The following is a 22,969-nucleotide window of genomic DNA, read 5'->3' on the forward strand; positions in this document are numbered from 1 at the left end:
AGTAGCAGCATCTTTGAAAGTGTGCTTACATTTAAACTGACCAGATGCCACTATGTACATACTGCACAGAGGAAAAGAAGACCTGTGGCATGGTGGCACATGACAATTGCAAAAGCACAAGCCTCGTGACTTCAACAGCCATGGTTATTGAAAACACAATGAAAAGACTCTCCCAAGAGTTGAGCCCAGGAGAAGAAGACCAAGCTCAAGCACAATGGGTTAAAACTTCCTGTTTGTGCAGCAAGCTTGGCCCTGAGATTACTCATGGAGGAAGCTTGGTGGGTGGGGAGCTCAGATAATTTACTTGGAAATGACTCTCTGCTAAGAAACCTGTAAGATTCTCTTTTCCCTAAGTCATTAAATCAAAGTTTCCTGCCATAAGGCTCCCATGAATCTGTTAACTTCCCCAAACAAGAACACACCTGTACTATCATCTAAGTTGCTACTGAGTGCTGAGCACTTCAGAGAACAGGTGTTTCTATCACCCAGACCCTATAAAAGCCTCTCACTGATACTGAAGCTGACGAGGAAGCTTTAATTCCAGGTCCTCCACTGGGATGTAAAAATTGAGCTCTAATCCAGAGCTCTGACTACAAATCCCATGTTCCCAATGGCTATGATGCTACACAGCTCTTTCCTTTCTGTTGGCTCCTTTAGAAACACATTGGCCTTTGCCCTCTTCTTAAAACATATCTGCTTCTTCCCCAGTCAGCTCATTATCCATCCTCATCCATGGAGATATCATTTACCCTCTTCTTTTCAAGCTCAGCTCAAATTAAGTCTACACTGTGAGCTTTTCTCTACTCTGAAACCTGTGGCCACACATACCTAAGGTTGAAAACCTGCTTCATTCAAGGCACCATGGTGAACTGATGGAGGGATACAGGGTGGGGCAGAAACGAATAATTTGTAAAGTGGATGAGGGAATGTTGTGTGAGGAGCCAGATCAAAAGCCAGATAGTGCAGTGTGTTCTTACTATCTCAGCAGAAACAAAAAAAAAAAAAAAAAGGAATCCCACATCCCTGCTAGCCACAATAGCTAGATCCTTGTTCAATGAGAGATGCTCTCAAAAAATAAAATAAAATTGGACAACAATAAAGGAAGACACCTGACATCAACCTCCAGGCTTCACACATGCATACATACATAGGCACACACACAAGAATGCATGTACACATATGCATACCGACACATAGACATGCATACAGACATACTTTATACAGACATACAATAAAAAACTCTCCCTTACTGTCAATATGACATCAATATTTTCCATGCATAATTGTGTAATTTCTACAGTAGACCACAATCTTTAAGGAAGTGCCTACTGTGGTAAAAGATTTCCCTATAATTGTTTTCCAATAAAACCAACTAAATGAAGAATTTGTATAATGAGATAGATTGGAAAGGAATATCAGTGTGTAGACAATCTTACATGCCAGGGATATGGTGGTGAGTATCCCTGGTGGTACATAGGCACACACACAAGAATGCATGTACACACATGCATACCGACACATAGACATGCATACAGACATACTTTATACAGACATCCTTTCAGACAGAAAGGATTTTGGGACAATCCTTTCAGGTAGTGAATGGCTAATATGTAAATGTTTAGTTAGAAGAGGATTGTATTATTAAGAAATTGGGAATTGCAAAGAAATCAAATAAAGTTATAGCTATTTATGCAAGCCCTTATTTTTCTTAAATCATTAGAGTGCACTCGTAGATTATTGTGAATCTGAAGAATTTCTGGAAAGATCATTTAGGCTAAGACATTTTATGTGACTTGACTGGAAGTACAAAGAAACATGTCAGGCTATAAACTTTCAAAGTGGCACCACCAAGAGCTTAAGGTTTCAACTGAATAGAGAAGTCATTTAAACTGGTATAGTTATGTTAAATCAAGAAAGGGTAAACTAATGGTAGGCAGGGTGGAGACTTCCTGCTGCACTAGAAGCCATGCTGAACATCAGAACTCCAGGTAGAATGCCTACCTGCAGACCCCCCTCTACCCTTGCAGTACCCCTACAACACTCTCCCTATTTCTCCCACCCACACTCACTGTTGTCTACCAGCTGCCAAGGTGGGCAGAAGCTTCGCCCCCTTCTCAACAGCAGACCATACAGGCCAGAGACCAGTGAGAAAACAGCAATCAAGGAACAAAACACCCATCCAAAAAAGAAAAGCCCTAGACCAAGAGATCACCCCAAAGCCAGGTGCCTAGACACAAGCATAAGAACACAATAAATAAACTCTGAATATTCCAAAAGAGCTGAAGCACAAAAAAAAGACCTTAAAATGAACTTTATGAAGATGATAGAGGTCCTTGAAGAAGTGACTAAATCACTTAAAGAAATCAAGGAAAAGGCAAACAAAAATTGGAAGAAATGAGTAAATCCCTTAAGGAATGCCAAGAAAGAACAAAGAAGAAACAAATAAACTGAGTTGAAGGAAATGAATAAAAACATTGAAAACCTGAAAACAAAAATAGAAGAAAAAAAGAAAACACAAACTAAGGGAAATCTAGAAGTGGAAAATCTAGGTAAGTGAACAGGAGCCACAGATACAAGCATCACCAACAGAATGTAAGAGATGGAAGAGAGAATCTCAGGCATAGTAGATATAGATACACCAGTCAAAGATGTGAAAACTAAATAATTCCTGACACAAAACATCCAAGAACTCTGGGACACTATGAAAAGACTAAATGTAAGAATAATAGAAGTAGAAGAAGTAGAAGAATCCCCCATCTCAAAGGCATAGAAAATATTTCCAACAAAATCATTGAAAAATTTTCTAATCTAAAGGAGATACCTATAAAGGTAAAAGAAGTATACGGAACACCAAATAAACTGGACCAGAAAAGAAAGTCCCCCTCATTGAATAACAATCAATAACATACACACCAAAGAAAGAATATTAAAAGCTGCAAGGGGAAAATAGCAAGTAACATAGAAATGTTGACCTATAAAAATTACACCCAAATTCTCAGTGGAGGCTTTCAAAGCCAGAAAGGCCTGGACAAGTGTCCTACAGACTCTAGAAGACCACTGATGCCCAACCCAGAGTACTATACTCAACAAAACTTTCAGTCACAATATATGAAGAAAACATAGTATTCCATGATAAAGTGACATTTAGAAAATATTTATCTACAAAACAGCTACACAGAAGACACTAGAAAGAAAAAGAGGTTAATTAACTACATCCTGAAAACACAAGAAATAAATACTCTCCCACCAGAAAAACCAAAAGAAGGGAAGCACACACACATCTGTCACCACCACCACCACCAACAACAACAAAATAGCAGAAATTAACGATCATTGGTCATTGATAGCTAACACTTGCAATGGTCTCAGTTCCCCAATAAAAAAACACAGACTAACAGAATGTACACCAAAACAGGACCTATCCTTGTACTACACATAAGAAGCACACCCTAACATCAACGATGACATTACCTCAGAGTAAAGGGTTGGTGAAAGATTTCCCAAGCAAATAAATATAAGAAACAAGCTATTGTAGCCATTCTAGATTCTAACAAAATAGACTTCAATCCAAAATTTCTTAAGAAAAGAGGAAAGGAAAAATCCACCAAAATGACATTTCAGTTCTTAACATCTATGCTCCTTGGGCACCCACATCTGTAAAAGAAACACTATTAAAACTTAAATCATACATCAAACCCACACATTAAGAATGGGAGACTTCAACACCCACTCTCACTTATGGACAGGTCATCCAGACAAAAACTAAAATAGAGAAATACTGGAGCTACATTGTAAACCAAATGGACCTAACAGATATCTACAGAACATTTCATCCAAACATAAATAAATATACCTTCTCAGCACTTCATGGAACTTTCTCTAAAATTGACCAAAAGTCTAAACAGATAAAAGAAGATTGAAGTAAACATCTGCTTCCCATCATACCATTATGGATTAAAGCTGATTTCAACAGCAACAAAACAACAAAAGCCTACAAACTCAAGGAAACTGAAAAACCCTTTACTGAGTCAAGACATAAACAAAAAATGAAAGACTTGCTAAGATTTAATGAAAATAATGTACAGCATTCCCAAATTTTAGGGACACAATAGAAGCAATGCAAAGAGGAAAGTTCATAACACTAAGTCCCTTCATAAAGAAAGAAGAGCAATCTCATACTACTAACTTAACAGCACTCCTGAAAACCATAAAACAAACAAACAAAAAAAAATCAAGCACATCCAAGAGGAGTAGACAGTGGGAAACAATGAAACTGAGGGCTGAAATGAGTAAAATAGAAACAAAGAGAACAATGTAAAGAATCAGTGAAACAAAGAGTTGGCTCGTTGAGAAAATCAACAAGATGAATAAACTCTTATTCAAACTAACTAAAAGATGGAGAAAAAGCATCCAAGTTAACAAAATTGAGGGGACATAAAAATAAATAGGAAGGAAACCCAAGAATCCTTATGTCATGATCTAAAAACATATACTGCACAAAATTGTAAAATCTTAAAGAAATGGATAATTTCCTTCATAGATACCACTTACCAAAGTTAAATTAAGATCAGATAAACAATGTAAATAGACCTATAACCCTGAAAGAAATAGAGGCAGTAATTAAAGTCTCCAAAGCAAAAAGAGTTCAGGGCCAGATTATATTAGCACAGAATTCTACCAGACCTTCAAAGAGAGTTAATGCCAATATTCCTCAAATTATTCCACAAAACAGACACAGAAGGAACATTGCTAAATTTATTTTATGAGGTCACAATACCCTGATAGCCAAACTACACAAATATTCCCCTGGAAAGAGGAAACTGGATAGATTATATGGGTGGACTAGGGGCAAGTAGGAGTGGGACCAGGAGGGATCAGGAGAGTGACAGAGGCACTGAGGGACAGAGTATGGGGAGAAATGATTGGAATTGGAGGGGGACATTTGTGGAACAATAGACCTAGTACAGTGGAAACTTTCTGGGACTTATGAGAGTGACCCTAATGAGGACTCCTAGTAATGGAGAATATGGAGCTTGAACCAGTAACCAGGCAAGGCTTCCAGTGGTGGGACTGGGGCACCAAGCAAACCACAAAACCATTCACTGACAATCTATGCTGCCTGCAAGATGTGTTCATATAAAGGTGGTGCAGAACTAGTGGGAGTGGCCAACCAATGACTGGTCTAACATGAGGCACCAGTCATGAGAGGGAGACCATGCCTAGCACTGTATAGATAGCCAGGAACCAGAAGCAGGTCAACCCAGAAGCCTATAGTGAAACCAAACACAACTGCCCTCCCCAAAGTCAATGAAATAATGAAATGATTCCTAATGATACTCTGCTATACTCGTAGATTGGTATAGCATAGGGCTCATAGGAGCTCACACAGACTGAATCAGCAATCATGGAGCCTGCATGAGTCTATGCTAGCTCCTCTGCATATATGTTATGGTTGTTTACCTTGGGGATTTTGTAGGACTCCTAACAGTAGAAGTTGGGGAGCCTCTAACTCGTTTTCTGCTCTTGGAACCTTTATCATCCTACTGGATTGCCTTGACCAGCTTTGACATGAGGGTTTGTGCCTGGTCTTATTGCATAGTGTTATGCCTTGTTCAGTTGATATCCCTGGGAGACCTTTTCTGGAGGGAAACAGAGGAACAGTGGATCTGGGCAAGAGGAAAAGTTGGAGAGAGGATACTAGGAAGAGTGGTGGCTGGAGGACCATGGTTGGGATGTGTTGTATAAGAAAAGAATAAATAAAAAGACTGGGGAGGGAGAGGAAACTACTGAATTCAGGTTTAAAACTATAACTACCTGTTCACTTGCCTGTTCACCTCAACTGTGCTGAATGCATGTTCAGTATAAAGTATCCTAAAGACAGAGAGGTAATGACCTCTGACATAAATGCACTTTTGGGCTTGTAGGTGTTGCCTCAGTTCAGGATGAGGAAACCCCTCTTTGAAGTAAGTCTTCTAAAAGTTTCAATCAACTGGACCCTTAGTTGTAAAGCAAGGAGTCAGTAGTGTTGAATTGATGGTTGAAGTCAGTATTTGAATCAAAAGGACATCAAGATATAATATCCAGACATTAGAAAGCCAGCTAGCATCCAAGGAAACTTCTTAAACTTTATAAACCCGGGAACCATGGGCATGGAGGACTGGTGGGATTCTACAAAATGAAAGCAAACAAACAAATAACCCCCAAACAAACAAACAGCAACAAAACCAGAATGGCTAGGGCCATGTCTGAGCCCAATGGGGTGACCTGAAGATGTTCATTTATCTGAGAGGTTTTGCGACAGATGCAGTGTGGTCAGAGAGGTCACCCTGAAAAGACATCACAGTTTTGACAATGAATAATGTGCTTAAGGAATGATAGAGGGAAGTTGGGGGAGTGATAAACAGAAATCCTGGCCATGGTCAAGTTCATTGATATATAGAGGGAGATAAAGTCTCGAAAGAAGATTAGAGGGAAGACATACAGTGGGAGATTTTGTCTGATAAATAAGGAAGACCATTCTGGTAATTTAAACCACAAAAAATACTAAGCTCCCTATTTTAAAGAAAGAAAAACAAGAGGCAGATGGTCTATCTATCTTGTACAAGATGTTTTAGATACTGAGCTTGGGATTTCTTCCAGCTGCCAAGTTGAATTTTAAGGGTCAAAGTTGATATTCAGAAACCTTATTAAAGAGGGATACAGCTGCTGGGTGGTGATGGTGCAAGACTTAATCCTAACACTCAGGAGGCAGAAGCAGACAGATCTTTGTAAGTTCGAGGCCAGCTTAGTCTACAAAGCAATTTTCAGGACAGGCAGGGTTACTCATAGTTAACATGTTCAGAAGTATGCATGGCACATTGGAGGTGATCAACAATGGTTTGTTCTTATTCCACTGCCTTGACCATAGCAAAACAGCAAATAAAACAGCAGTAAATCACAACAATCTAAAATGTCACTTAAAAAATGGTCTTCCAAACTTCACACTGCCACAAACTTCTGACACATCATATTTTGAAATAGTTGTCTTATGAAAAAGACTAGGAAGAATTCCTGTGACACAGCTCTGGACCCTGTGGCAGTCTAGGCATACATACCACGTATCCTCCGGAGCTATCTGTCCCCAGTGAGCCTTCTGAACTTCCAAAAAAGGGTCTCTCTCAGAGATTGACATAAGCACTTAGTTATTTACTTAAGTAGCTTATTTTTTATTCTATCTTGCCTCTCCCTAATCCATAGGAATGATAATAGGCAATCAAGAAAGGATAACAAGTCTAAAGGAATGAGGAAGTGTTTGGTACAAGTGAAAGTTCAGTCTCTTCTGTTGACTTAGTGTATGTCTTCAGCTCTGAGACATGTTTCCTCTTTGTAAAAGGAGAATTATGGCCACCTGGTCAATTCACAGCACTGTCCAGTAGGTCACAGAGAAAAGGAAACCCAAAGCATTTGTGTAAATGCAAAAGTAACTTCTGAGGATGTGATGGGTTCTCATGCTCAAATGACAAGAGATCCTACAAAATACTTCAAATTCTAGGAGCACCACTGTCAGCATCTGCTTTTCTTTGGTTTTAGCCTGATTTATTCCATCTCTTAAGATTACTTTAAGAATTAAACAAGTTCACAATTTAAATGGAAATAATCATCTCAACTGAAGGTCAATAACACTGATATCTATATAAAGCCTCAAGGCACTGTGCCAGTGACTTCAGATGCACAATCTTATGTGTGTTTTGTTTTGTTAACCAAATGCTCCCAAATGGAAACCAGATTGTCTCTATTTGGTTCTTGAGAAAACTAAAGCTCAGAGAATATAAATAACTCACATAAGCCAATGCCAAAGCTAAGATTTGACTCCATGTCTGTTCGTTGGACATATTCTTGATTAGCTCTCTGGTACCTCGCTCTCTAAAGACTAGTTTCATATGGTTCATGTGGTCTTTCCCAGGATTCTTTTCAATATCAAACCTATGAACTTAAGGATCTGTAAAACTTCAAATAAACAACTATCTACCTACTTACTCAATGATAAATAATAAATGAAAATAGCAATGCTTGTGATCCCTACTATGTCGATTAACAGTTACTTTTTTTTTAGCTATATTCATGGAACAATTAAGGTTTAATACCCTGTATATGACTGCACTTGTATAAATGGAAAAAAGTAACTTTGAAGTTGTATTGTGTCACAGTGCTGCCTCCCATATGTTCAAATAACAAACAGGATCCTACAAAATATCACTGGCAATCATATATGAGTACTACTGAAATGAACATCTTTGGGCAAATACATTCTAATGTCATTACAGTAAATGATGCTTGGCCTTCAGAGTCAGAAAGAAAGAAAGAAAGAAAGAAAGAAAGAAAGAAAGAAAGAAAGAAAGAAAGAAAGAAAGAAAGAAAGAAAGAAAGAAAGAAAAGAAAGAAAGAAAGGAAGGAAGGAAGGAAGGAAGGAAGGAAGGAAGGAAGGAAGGAAGGAAGGAAGGAAGGAAGGAAGGAAGATATTCATAAAGTAGAAGAAACTGCACAGAATTGGATAGCTCTGAGCTTATAGATCTTGACAAAGCTTCCATTTTTAGTTTCTATTTTTTCAGATACAATGTGAAGGCATCAACACCTAACTTCATTACCTTGCCATAAAGTCTAAATTTAGCTTTGCTGAATGTGTAAAATGCCTACAATTGTTTTCATGAGCTGTTTCCTCTCTTTAACAACCCTAGAAGGTAACTATAAGATAGTGTTTGTGAATGAGCCCATGAGGAAATAGTGGCAGAGTTCACCATAATTACAGATAAAGTGAAGTCTATGTAAAACCACTGATAGCACCTGAGGCCAGCCTCACCCAGAAACAGAAACTAAAGTGTGGGAGACGGTTTCGACCAGAAGAAAATACTGAAAGATGAAGTTGTAGCAACTAACCAGGACCCTTAGATGCAGGGACTATTTGAACGGATATAAAAACGAAGTTTGAGTAGATCCCAAAAGGGATGAGAAATTGCCATGCCATGAAGATTAGGAACAAAGGACTTCTCTTCTACTCAACCTCAATTGCCTCCAGGCCTGAGAGCCTGTTCATCAGAGATAGTTTGGAATGTAGTTGGAGTGTGAACCATGAATTGAGACAGGCCAAAGTCCAAAGCCCAGTGCTATCACTTAGTAGACTGACCTTGGAAAAGTTGCTAAGTGTTCCTGAGTATCAGTTTCCTTTGGGGCATACTAATAACACACTCATCACAATGTCTACTTTTTGAAGTAAGTCACCTGTATGAAGTGATCCACAGTTGAAAGATAAACATCCATGTATAACACCCTCAGCATACAGGATCTGTGAAAAGGCCATTATAGTTTAATACCCATTATATTGATAATAAATTATATGGGAAATTTTGCCATCTGAGTAACATTTGGAGCATGAAGTACTGGAGATATAATGGTTTAGGAAAAAAAAAAACCACAAAACCAAGAGCCTTGAGCAGGGGCATTGCAGTAGGCTATTTTCCTGTACTCTCACTGTCACTTGGAACTGCCACTATCTGCCCCAAATCCTTTGCTCGACTAACAGTCTTGGAAAGTCAAAGGAATTTGGAGTATATGGTTCACCTCTAAGACACCTATTGGTGATACTGAGATTCAAGCCAAGGTTGGAAAGTCTCTGCCTCATCCCAACCACAAAATAATTTACTTCTTAGAAGCCTTGTCCTTAGAGAACAGAAAGTAGCCTGGTAACCTCCAGTGTCATACCTGTGGAGCCCTTGGTAAACTCCACCCATACTTCAGCTCTCTGTGTCAGCATCCTTACCAAGATTACTACATCATTATATGGCTTTTACATTTCTACTCTAAATTATGTTACAATGCTTAGCTCTTCCCTCTTCAAATTTGCTCTGTATTGATCACCCATGAAGTAAAGGATTACTAATGAAAAGAATTTAACTTATCAAAGAAAATAAAGAAATTCCTGATGGGGGAGAACCAGACCTAAAGATCTAAAAAATAGTAGCAGGCTGTTCTCTAGCTCATCAGTCAAAGATGATAGGTGGTGCCCAAGGAGGAGGAAGAAAAAAGAGAAGAAGGGGGAGGAGAGGGAGGAGGAGGAGTAGGAAAAGGAGGAGGAGGAGGAGGAGGAGGAGGAGGAGGAGGAGGAAGAAGAAGAAGAAGAAGAAGAAGAAGAAGAAGAAGAAGAAGAAGAAGAAGAAGAAGAAGAAGAAGAAGTTGTTGTTGAAGTTGTTTTCACTCTTTTTAAGATCTCACTATGTAGCCCAGGCTGACCTAGAAACAGAGGATCCTCCTGCCTCAGCCTCCTGTTTGCTGGGGTTACAGGCATGTGGCAATGTCAAGTCTTTATCTAAGGTAATTCTGTATTATTATGGACATATTTTCTCCCCAAAAGGGATAATATGACTTAACTGCAAGGGTTAATAGAACTTATGACAATCTGAAGCATTCTTTTATTTTTAAGTCTTAGTAATCAAGTTGCCTAAAACATCTCAGTTAATAAATCATACCTTAGACCAATGAAGTCCAATGTAAACACTTAAAAGGAGATGATATTTTCAGCTTGGCATAAAAGTGAAATTCTGCATTCTAAGCTTGTTATTATGATGTGTATAGAGCAACTCTGAAGATTTGTACAATTTAGTGTGCTGAAACATTACTGGAAATATTCAAACCAATATACCTTGTTAGCTTATGTCATTTGTTATTTAGGGAAGAATTATTGTAGAAAATATAGATGATGCCATAACATTAATACATTGACATAAAAGATATAAAAGATAACATAACCTCAATACATTTACAGAAGCTAAGTGCAATGTCACCTTAATCTTGTACACTCTTGTGCTAAATTCACTTTCTTAGCACACATGTGCACACCATATTCAAGGCTAAAAGCACATCAGGGACTCCCTGCTAATAAGATCCTCTACTTACCATCCTATAATTTTCTTGTAAAGATGCCGTTTCTTGTACAGGACAACTTTTACCGGAACCCAGATCAAGAGACTCACTACAGCCACATAGGCGATGGAACAGGAAACAATAAGCCAATAGTGAGTCCTTTCAGACTTGGTTCGCTGATTGGCAGTGGCAAACTGTTCCATTATCACAAGGGTAGGAATGGAGAAGGCAGCAAACTCAAGAAGCTCAAAAACCACCAGCTTGATTATTTTGCCAGAAGCCATCCTGAGAAGCAGTAGGCAGCTGAGGACCTGGCACTCCCCTGTTCACAGTGAGCAGCATATAAACACACACTGGGATCAAGTTCCTTGTACTCAAATCGCTAACCAGGGATTTTATTCTTTTATTGACCCTCATATGGTTCAATGATCTGAGTTAACAGTCATAGTTCTCTTAAAGAAACAGAACCTCTGTAGAAGTGACCACTAAATGTACTTACAAATACCCTACTAGAAGTCAGATGAACTCTCAAGCATGGAACACTGGTTAAAAAGGGGTGTCATTGGTCATATTGTTTGTTGTTTTTTTTTTAAATGCAATGTTTACGGGTATATTTTCACAAGAGTAATTTATATAATAGATAGTCCTTATGATATAGAACCACTATAATAATGTTATTCTAGAGTTTAAAAAGATTTTATTTATTATATTACACCTGTACATTCAGCATCCCGTTTTTACATGTAATAAACTCATGCAGAGAGGCACTCACAGTCCAGGTTTTCATCTTCAAAGCTACTCTTTATAATTCTTCCAAGTTCTGAGAAAAGAAGTTTGGATTGAATTTATCAGCTTTCTAACCAGGGATCCTGACAAAGCCTTCATTCATTATTTATGCTGATCGCTGTGCAGCACAGCTCTTTGCTCGCTTCCTGGTCAGGAAACTGTCACAAGTCTGTCCCTGGGATTTGCACACTCAGAGCTCTTTATCTTGTCTACAAGTCACATGAAATACCTAAGATGCATATGTATCCATGGAAGACACTTCCTTCATAAAAATTATTTGGAGCCCCGTGGTGACCCTTTTACTAGGTATTCTGGAGTGATGATGAACAACAGGGCCGCCTGCTCTGAGCGTGTCCATAGTCCAGTAGAGAGATAAAACCTGCAAATAACAGCAGAGAGCAAAGGCAAGAGGTATACACTACCAGGGATAACAAAGCTGAAGTGTAGAGGAACATTGCATTTCCCTTGAGAAAGGAAAGGAAAGATGAAGGATGAGCAAAATGAATGAGGGGTGTTGGAGACACTGCAGAGAGAGAACCACAGAGGTGAGGGAGCTACAATGCTCAGCGAGAGCCAGCAGGGCAGAGCAGGTCCAGGAGAAGGTGGCATTAGAATACCCTACTCGCAAAATCAATGTCCCCTAGGCATAGAGTACTGACATGAACAGCAGTGCCAAAAAAGCGATTTTTTTCTCTTCTTTGAATTAATTAATTTTGGCTTTTCAAGACTGAGTTTGCTTGTGTAACCTGGGATGTCATGGAATGAACTCTTTAAAAGAGGCTGGCCTCGAACTCCCAGAGATCCTCCTACCTCTGCCTCCACCACTGCCAGAGTTTGACGCTTTCCTAAAGCTCTCTCTGTGTGAATGAGTACAGACATCTGTAGGCCACCAGACAGGGGTGATGGGAACTGAACTTGTTTCTGCTTCAAGAACAGTATTCTTAAGCCCTGAGCTATCTCTCTAGCTGTCCTTCCTACTCTCTGTCCAGAGAGAGCCCAGTACTGTGTGAATAAATGCGGAGTATATTTACATATCCACTGAGTATTTAATTTATGCAAATCACCACCTGCCCTCTGGGAAATGATACAAATGCAAAATGATACCTGGAAATTTTTATTTTTACTTTTCTTGAAATGTACTTTTTGGGTTTTTTGGGGGGGAAGAGGGGGGCTGGTGATTTTGGTTTGTTTTTCTTTTTGTTTTTTAAATTTTATTTATTTTTTATTACATATTTTCTTTATTTACATTTCTAATGTTATTTCCTTTTCCAGGTTTCCCCTCCAAAAACCCCCTACCCCTGCTCACCAATCTACCCACTCCCAATTCCTGACCCTGGCATTCCCCTACATTGGGGCATAGACCCTTCACAGGACCAAGGGCCTCTCCTCCCATTGATGACCGACAAGGTCATTCTCAGCTACATATGCAGCTGGAGCCATGGGTCCCACCATGTGTACTCTTTGGTTGGTGATTTAGTTCCTGGGAGTTCTGGGGGGGTACTGGTTGTTTCATATTGTTGTTCCACCTATGGGGCTACAAACCCATTCAGCACCTTGGGTTCTTTCTCTAGTTCCTCCACTGGGGTCTCTATGCTCAGTCCAATGGTTGGCTGAGAGCATCCACCTCTGTATTTGTCAGACACTGGCAGAGCCTCTCAGGAGACAGCTATATCATTCTCCTGTCAGCAAGCACTTGTTGGCATCCACAATAATGTCTGAGTTTGGTAAATGTATATGGGATGGATCCCCAGGTGGGGCAGTGTCTGGATAGCTTTTCCTTCAGTCTCTGCTCCACATTTCATCTCTGTAACTCCTCTGATGGGTATTTTGTTCCCCCTTTTAAGACGGACCAAAGTATCCACACTTCGGTCTTCATTCTTCATGTGCTTCATGTGGTCTGGGAACATATCTTGGATATTCCAAGGTTCTGGGGACTAATATCCACTTATCAGTGAGTGCATACCTGTATGTTCTTTTGTGATTGGGTTACCTCACTCAGGATGATATCCTCCAGATGCATCCATTTGCCAATGAATTTCATAAATTCATTCTTTTTAATAGCTGAGTAGTACTCCATTGTGTAAATGTACCACATTTTCTGTATCCATTCCTCTGTTGAGGGACATCTGGGCTCTTTCTGGCTTCTGGCTATTATAAATAAGGCTCTATGAACATAGTGGAGCATGTGTCCTTATTACAAGTTGGAGCATCTTCTGTGTATATGCCCAGGAGAGGTGTTGCTGGATCCTCTGGTAGTACAATGGTTACTTTTCTGAGGAACCTCTATACTGATTCCCAGAGTGGTACCAGCTTGCAATCCCACCAGCAATGGAGGGTTCCTCTTTCTCCACATCCTCAACAGCATCTACTGTCACCTGAGTTTTTGACCTTAGTCATTCTGATTGCTGTGAGGTGAAATCTCGGGGTTGTTTTGACTTGCATTTCCCTGATGACCAAGGATATTGAACATTTCTTTAGGTACTTCTCGGCCATTCTCTATTGCTCAGTTGAGAATTCTTTGTTTAGCTCTGTACCCTATTTTTAATTGGTTCTCTGGGGTCTAACTTTTTGAGTTCATTGTATATACTGGATATTAGCACTCTAATTGATGTAGGGTTGGTAAAGATCCTTTCCCACTCTGTTGGTTGCCATTTTGTCCTATTGACAGTGTCCTTTACCTTACAAAAGCTTTTCAATTTTATGAGGTCCCATTGTCAATTCTTGATCTTAGAGCATAAGCTGTTGGTGTTCTGTTCAGGAAACTTTCCCCTGTGCCAATGTCCTTGAGGCTCTTCCCCACTTTCTCTTCTATTAGATTCAGTGCATCTGGTTTTATGTGGAGGTACTTGATCCACTTGGACTTGAGCTTTGTACAAGGAGATTTGAATGGATCAATTTGCATTCTTCTACATGCCAGTTGAACAAGCATCATTTGTTGAAAATGCTGTCTTTTTTCCACTAGATGGTTTTAACTTCTTTGTGTAAGATCAAGTTACCATAGGTGTGTGGGTTTATTTCTAGGTATTCAATTCTATTCCACTGATCTACCTGTATGTTATTGTACCAGTACCATGCAGGGTTTTTAATCACAATTGCTCTGTAATACAGCTTTAGGTCAGGGATGATGATTCCACCAGAAGGTTGGTTTTTTGTTTGTTTGTTTTTTGTTTTTTTTTCATTGTTGTGAATAGTTTTTGCTATCCTAGGTTTTTTGTTATTCCAGATGAATTTGCAAATTGCTCTTTCTAACTCTATAAAGAATTGAGTTGGAATTTTGATGGGGATTGCATTGAATCTGTAGATTGCTTTCAAATAGATGGCCATTTTGACTATACTAATCCTACCAATCAATGAGCATGGGAGATCTTTCCATCTTCTGAGACCTTCCATTTCTTTCTTCAGAGACTTGAAGTTCTTGTCATATAAATCTTTCACTTGCTTAGTTAGACTCACACCAAAGTATTTTATATTATTTGTAACTATCATAAAGGGTGTTGTTTCCCTAGTTTCTTTCTCAGCCTGTTTATCTTTTGAGTAGAGGAAGGCCACTGATTTATTTGAATTAATTTTATATCCAGCTACTTTGCTGAAGTTGTTTATAAGGTTTAGGATTCTCTGGTAGAATTTTTGGGTCACTTAAGTATACTATCATATCATCTGCAAGTAGGGATACTTTCAATTCTTCCTTTCCAATTTGTATCCCTTTGACCTCCTATTGTCGAATTGCTCTGGCTAGGACTTCAAGTACTATATTGAATAGGTAGGGAGAAAGTGGGCAGCCTTGTCTAGTCCCTAGTTTTAGTGAGATTGCTTCAAGTTTCTCTCCATTTAGTTTGATGTTGGCTACTGGTTTGTTGTATATTGCTTTTATTATGTTTAGGTATGGGGCTTGAGTTCCTGATCTTTCCAAGATTTTTATCATGAATGGGTGTTGGATTTTGTCAAATGCTTTCTCAGTGTCTAATGAAATGGCCATATGGTTTTATTCTTTGAGTTTGTATATATAGTGGATTATTTTAATGGATTTCCATATATTGAACCATTCCTGTGTCGCTGGGATGAAGTTTACTTGATCATGATGGATATTCGTTTTGATGTGTTCTTAGATTGATTTAGCAAGAATTTTATTATTTTGGCATCGATATTCATGAGGGAAATTGGTCTGAAGTTCTCTTTCTTTCTTGGGTCGTTGTGTGGTTTAAGTATCAGAGTAATTGTTGCTTCACAGAACTAGTTGGGTAGAGTTCCTTCTGTTTTTATTTTGTGTAATAGTTTGAGGAGTATTGGTATTAGGTCAACTTTGAAGATCTGATAGAACTCTGCACTAAACCCATCTGATCCTGTTTGTTTGTTTGTTTGTTTTATTGGGAGACTATTAATGACTGTTTCTATTTCTTTAGGAGACATGGGACTGTTTAGATCACTTTTCTGATCCTGATTTAACTTGGAACTTGGTATCTGTCTAGAAAATTGTCCATTTCATCCAGATTTTCTAGTTTTGTTGAATATAGGCTTTTGTAGTAGGATCTGATGATTTTTTAGAATTCCTCAGTTTCTGTTGTTATATCTCCCTTTTCATTTCTGATTTTATTAATTTGGGTACTGTCTCTGTGCCCTCTGGTTAGTCTGGCTAAGGGTTTATCTATCTTGCCGATTTTCTCAAAGAACCAGCTTCTGGTTTGGTTGATTGTTTAGTTCTTTTTGTTTCTACTTGGTTGATTTCAGCCCTGAGTTTGATTATTTCCTACTGTCTACTTCTCATGGGTGTATTTGCTTCTTTTGATTATAGAGCTTTCAGTTGTGCTGTTAAACTACTAGTGCATGCTCTCTCCAGTTTCTTTTTGGAGGCACTCAAAGCTATGACTTTTCCTCTTAGCACTGCTTTCATTTTGTTCCATAAGTTTGGGTATGTTGCATCTTCATTTTCACTAAATTCTAAAAAACCTTTAATTTCTTTCTTTATTTCTTCCTTGACCAAGTTATTACTGAGTAGAACATTGTTGATCTTCCATGTGTATGTGAGCTTTCTGTTGTTTTTGTTGCTATTAAAGACCAGCCTTAATCCATAGTGATCTGATAGGAGGCATGGGATTATTTCAATCTTCTTGTATCTGTTGAGGTCTGATATGTGACCAATTATATGGTTAATTTTGGATAATGTACCATGAGGTGCTGAGAAGAAGGTATATTCTCTTAATTTAGGATGTAATGTTCTATAGTTATCTTTTAAGTCCATTTGGTTCAAAACTTCTGTTAGTTTCATTGTGACTCTATTTAGTTTGTATTTCCGTGATCTGGCCATTAATGAGAGTGGGGTGTTGAAGTCCTCCACAATTATTGTGTGAGCTGCAATGTGTGCTTTTAGCTTTAGTAAAGTTTCTTTTATAAATGTGGGTGTCCTTGCATTTGGAGCATAGATGTTCAGAATTGAGAATTCTTCTTGGTAGACCCTCTGATGAGTATAAAGTGTCCTTCCTTATCTTTTTTGATAACTTTTGGCTGAAAGTTGATTTTATCCAATATTAGAATGGCTACTCCAGTTTGTTTTTTGGAACCATTTGCTTGGAAAATGTTTTCCAGCCCTTTACTCTGAGGTAGTGTTTATCTTTGACACTGAGATGCGTTTCTTCTATGTCACAAAATGTTGGCTCCTGTTTACATATCCAGTATGTTAGTCTATGTCTTTTTGAGGGGGGGGAAGTGAGTGCATTGATGTTGAGATATCAAGGAATAGTGATTGTTGCTCCCTGTTATTATTGATGTTATTTTTATGTTTGTGTTGTTAGCTTCTTTTGGGTTTGTTGAAAGAAGATTACTTTCTTGATTTTTCTAGGATGTAGTTTCCCTCCTTGTGTTGGTGTTTTCCAACTATTATCCTTTGTAGGGCTGGATTTGTGGAAATATATTGTGTAAATTTGGCTTTGTCATGAAATATCTTAGTTTCTCTATCTATGGTAATTGAGAGTTTTGCTGGGTATAGTAGTGTGGGCTGGCAGTTGTGTTCTTTTAGGGTTTGTATGAGATCTGCCCAGTATCTTCTAGCTTTCATAGCCTCTGGTGAGAAGTCTGGTGTTATTCTGATAGGTCTGCCTTTATATGCTATTTTCCCTTATTGCTTTTAATATTCCTTCTTTGTTTAGTGCATTTGGTGTTTTGATTATTATGAGATGGGAGGGATTTCTTTTCCTGTCCAATTTGTTTTGAGTTCTGTAGGCTTCTTGTGTGTTCATGGGCATCTCTTCCTTTATGTTAGGGAAGTTTTCTTCTATAATTTTGTTGAAGACATTTACTGGCCCTTTAAGTTGGGACTCTTCACTACTATCTTCTATACCTAATATCCTTAGGTTTGGTCTTCTCATTGTGTCCTGGATTTCCTGGATGTTTTGGGTTAGGAGCTTTTTGCATTTTTCATTTGACTGTTGTGTCAATGTTTTTTATTGTATCTTCTTCACCTGAGATTCTCCTCTATCTCTTGTATTCTGTTGGTATTGCTTGCATCTATGACTCCTGGTCTCTTTCCTAGGTTTTCTATCTCCAGTGTTATCTCCCTTTGTGATTTCTTTATTGTTTGTATTTCCATTTCTAGATCCTGTGTGATTTTGTTCAGTTCATTCACCTATTTGGGTTTGTACCTGTAATTCTTTAAGAGATTTTTTTTGTTTCCTCTTTTAGGTCGTCTACCAGTTTACATGTGTTCTCCTGTATTTCTTTAAGGGAGTTATTTATGTCCTTCTTAAATTCCTCTATCATAATCATGAAATGTGATTTTAAATCAGAGTCTTGCATTTCTGGTGTTTTGGGGTAACCAGAGTTCACTGTGCTGGGAGAACTGGGTTCTGAGGATGCCAAGTAGTCATGATTTCTGTTGCTTATGTGTAGCCTCCCATAAGCCTGAAGCAGGCTAAACCAGAATTTGACCTTGCTGCTACTAAGGAGATTATCTAGGGTGGAGCCTTTCTTCCTAGACCACTATTGTTCTGCCACTGCCGTTGTTCCTCTTCAAGATACTGCTACCTGCTGAGAGGCCCCCAGAGCTATTCTGGAGACTACGCCCTATCTTGCACATCATCACCTGCAGCTGGTTCCGGGCTCCAAGGATGAATTGGTGGGAATGGACTTTCCCCCTCTTTTATAAAGCGTATCCGCCATTAAAAATTTGAACCTTGAGCAGACTAGTTTTCTTGGTTCCATTATTTTTCAACCCACCTAGGCTCCCTCTTTTCTTCCAGATTCCAATATGCCTTCCAGGCTCGAACCCAGACATGTGAGCTGCTGGCCAGCCCCAACACTTATGTTCTTGCCCTTGCCTTTCGCCATCTAGTTATCTCTGGTATTAGCTGGTCTTGTTGTCTGTGACTTTGGCTTGTCCTTCCTGTAAGCCCTATGTCTGTACTCCTGGAAGATCAGTTCTCTCTGTGAGGGATTTTGGTATGAAGCCCTGTAGTATATGGTCAGCTCTGGGGTACAGACAGAGACTAGAAGAATCCTGTCCCTAGCTGATCCTTGGTTCCGGTGTCCTGATGGCTCTGTGAGGGCCCCTCTTGGGCCAGGACTTTGAAGCAAAGTGGTGGTCTTACCTGTCCTCGCAGGTATGTAAGCACTCCTGGGAGACCACTCTCTCCTGGCAGTATTTGTGTATGTAGCTCTGTGGCACAGGATCAGCTCTGAGCACAGATGGAGATAAAAAGACTCCTGTCCCAGGCAGCCTCCGGTCCTGTGTCCTGAGAGTTCTGGATGGTTTCTCTGAATGGTCCTACCTGCACTCACTCACAGGCCTGTCTACACTCCTAGGAGGCTCACTCTCTCCTAGCACTCTTTGGGTATGGAGCCCTGTGGCAGAGGATCCCTAGGAACACTAACAAACTTGTGGTGAGGAGTCTCTCATCTTACAGCTTACAGTTCATCATGGTCAGGACAGCAACAGAAGGCAAGGAATCAGGAGGAAGGAATTGAAGCAGAAACCATGGAAGAATGTGGAAGAATGTTCCTTTATTGGCTTGGGCTCCAGGCTTGTGTTCGGCTACCCTGTCTTATTCTTCTCAAGACCACTTGCCCAGAGGTGGCACCACCCACAATGGGCCAGACTTTCCCATATCAATCATTAATCCAAAAAATGTCCCACAGACTTGTCTACCTGTGAAGAGTAGAGGAAGCCCTGAGTGTGTAAAGGCCTGAGTACATATGTTATTAACATGGCCATAGTCATTTCAAAGACCATAACCTCAGATCCCTGGGCAAATGGCAAAGGGTAAGGCTCAGAGAGATGGCTAGGCATGTCTTGTCCATATGTGGATGCTGCCACTGTATGCAGAGAATGTCCACCATAGCTTTTCCTCCATGACCCACCCCAGATATTTACAGCCAGAAGACTGCTCCCCTAAGAGTCAGCTCCTATTTTTATTCAGCCATATGCAATAATCCTGCCTTCCGATTCAGTGTATATACTAAACACATTTAGCTCCCTGGGTGTTACGGTCTCTCCTTCAGAGATCCCAGTAAATAATTCCAGCTCTTCTATATCCTTGAGTCCACGTGTCCATCACTTTTTCATTCCTCTGCTGCCCTGGTAAGGTCAATCACTGGAAGCCATGAAAGAACTCAGCCCCTACACACTAATATGATGAAAGCATTTTCTCAATTGATGACCCAGTTTGTTCCAAGCTGAAAAAAAAAAAAAAAACAAACCAGCATAGGAAGGTTGGTTAAGCTGGAACGGCCATTATTTTTAGTAAGAATTAAAACAAGTTTAACTAACTGTATACTCATACTACCCCTGACACATTGTCAATTATTTAATAACTGATGGTTAATTTGATTATCAATTTGACAGGATCTAAAAAACCTAGGAGGTAAACCTCTGGGTGTAGTTATGTGAGATTGTCTTGATGATTAGTCTCTGGCCATGCTTTGGTAGTTTGAATAAGAATGCCCCTATAGAGTCATTTGAATGTGGAGGGAGTGGCATTAGGAGGTGTGGTCTCATTGGGATAGGTATCCCCTTTTTGGAGGAAGTGTATCACTGGGGGTAGGCTTTGGGGTTTCAAATTTCCAAGCCAGGACCAGTGGCTCTCTCTCTCTCTTCTTGATGCTTGCCAATCCAGAGGTAGAATTCTCAGTTCCTTCTCCAGCACCATGCCTACCTGCATGCTGTCATGTTTCTAGCCATAATAATACAGACTAAACCTCTGAACCTGGAAGCCAGTCCCAAATAAATGCTTTCATTTACAATAGTTTGCTGGGATCATGGTGTTTCTTCACAGCAATAACAATCCTAACTAAGACAAACAGATTATCTCAATTAAGCTAAATGAGGTGGGAAAACCTGCCTATTATGTACCATGCCATCCAGGGTGCCAGACTCAATATGATGAGAAAGCCAGCCGACCATAGCAGTCATTTTCTCTGCTTCCTGATTGTGAATGGAATGAGACAGCTGTCTCAAGTTCCTGCCGCCATAGCTTTCCATCTGTGGTAGACGATATCCTCAACTTGTGAGCCAAAAGAAACCCTTTCCCTCTTAAGCTGTTTCAACCAACGTCTTTATCACAGCAACAAAGAAATGAGCTAAGACAATAAGTATGTGAGTAAATGAGCATAATCCAGATACAGAGGGAAGAGAAGAGTCAGTAAAAGGATGATGTCAATCCAGAGAGTGATAAGAAGTAAGAGGACCAAGAAACACCCACGCAAGTGCTGCCTCAACTGCTCATATGAACCCTTACAAAAGGGACTCACTGTTCTTTACATGTTTGTTCACATGTACATGTGCACATCGTCACACACACACACACACACACACACACACACACACACACACTGCTCACTATGAGCATTAAGAAAATGAAGTAAAATTTAGATGTAATGTATAAAGAACTTTCAGAACTGACACATGCAAAAGGCTGATGTTTCATAAGAAAACACAACATTGAAAAAACGTGTAGAAGTGCAAGGCCATTCTCTGAGCTAGGGCTGGACCTCGACTGCTCTTCCTCCTGACTTAGAGCAGGCTCTGCTTACTGCTGCAGAGTTATCTTTGCCTGAGGGAATGGAAAGGTATCTCCTTTGAAATGCCTTTGTTGTAAGACTGTCTGGGGGGCCAACAGAGCTGAGAGGAGATAGAAGCAGTAAGGTGCAGACACTGGCTAACTCTTGGGGACACAACCTCATCTTTGCTTTAAATTGTAGTTTTAGATATTCATATAAATTTAAAATTTAGAAAGATATTCATCAAACTAATATCATTGTGTCTGGGAAATGGGAGAGAGCAGTATTCGAGGGAGATAATAATAAAAAAAAAAAACTTTTCATTAGTATTGCCATCATCTAAATGGTTCATAAATCTAAAAATGTAGAAGATAATTTTAGATTAAGAAAAATGTACTTTAAAATCAGTGCAAGTGGGCTGGAGAGATAGCCCAACAGTTAGGAGTACTTGCTGCTCTTGTGAAGATCTTGGGTTTGATTCTCATCACCCACATGACTCATAGCGACTCTAGTTTCAGGGGATTTGACACCCTCTTCTGGCCTCCAAGGAAACAAGGTATGCATTGCTACACAAGCATACACTTCAGCCAAACACTCATACACATAAAACAAAAATAACTTTAAAATAATTATTGTAATTACATTAAAAGTACACACACACACACACACACACACACACACATATATATATATATATATATATATATATATATATATATATATATATATACATATGCTTTCATTTACCAATTTACTTCCCTCACTTCTCCTTGGGCAGAAGCTAGACAAACAAATTTCACTTCCACTTAACCTCTGAGTGGAAATATTAAACAGAAGCAAAGAACCACACAGCCAACATTAAGCAGGACAAAGGCATGGAGACCACCTCCTGAATTGAGCTGGTTGCTGGGTTGCTCTTGTAGAGGAGTTGAGACATGTCACAGGCATCCTGCAGCAGAGCTCACTATAAGTACTTTCTCCTGCCCAGCCTTTCTCTAGGCACTTTCTCCAAGGACCAGATGCTGTTGGAAACCCTCTCTGCTCACAGCTATAGCTATCTACATCCTGGTTTGCAGGCTGGATCTCCAGGAAGCCCATACACTCCTTGAAAGCAGGAAACATCTGCCCTAAGCTTTGAGTCATCATTTCTCAGCACAGGGCCCAGCACAGCACGAGCTCTTAGCACACATTCGTGGGAGGGATGAGTGAGGACATGAAGGGGAGCACAGAGCAGCTGCAGAAGACACAGCCTTCAGTCATGACTGAAGGCTCCTTTATTCCAAGGGAATGCTGTTCCTCACACTGC

The 22,969-nt window shown here is 39.5% G+C and overlaps 1 protein-coding gene across 1 annotated transcript in view; it reads right to left on the bottom strand.

The window, feature by feature from the left end:
* Tmem236 (transmembrane protein 236) overlaps positions 1-11,177 on the bottom strand; it is a 45,792-nt gene extending 34,615 nt beyond the window's left edge. Inside the window, exon 1 of the mRNA XM_021157085.2 lies at positions 10,927-11,177. Within this exon, the coding sequence (XP_021012744.1) occupies positions 10,927-11,177 (251 nt within the window). The remainder of the gene's footprint in view (positions 1-10,926) is intronic.
* Positions 11,178-22,969: the final 11,792 nt, after the last annotated feature.

Source organism: Mus caroli, unplaced genomic scaffold (assembly GCF_978045245.1).
Source record: "Mus caroli unplaced genomic scaffold, Mus_caroli_1 scaffold_2, whole genome shotgun sequence".
Lineage (NCBI taxonomy): Eukaryota > Metazoa > Chordata > Mammalia > Rodentia > Muridae > Mus > Mus caroli.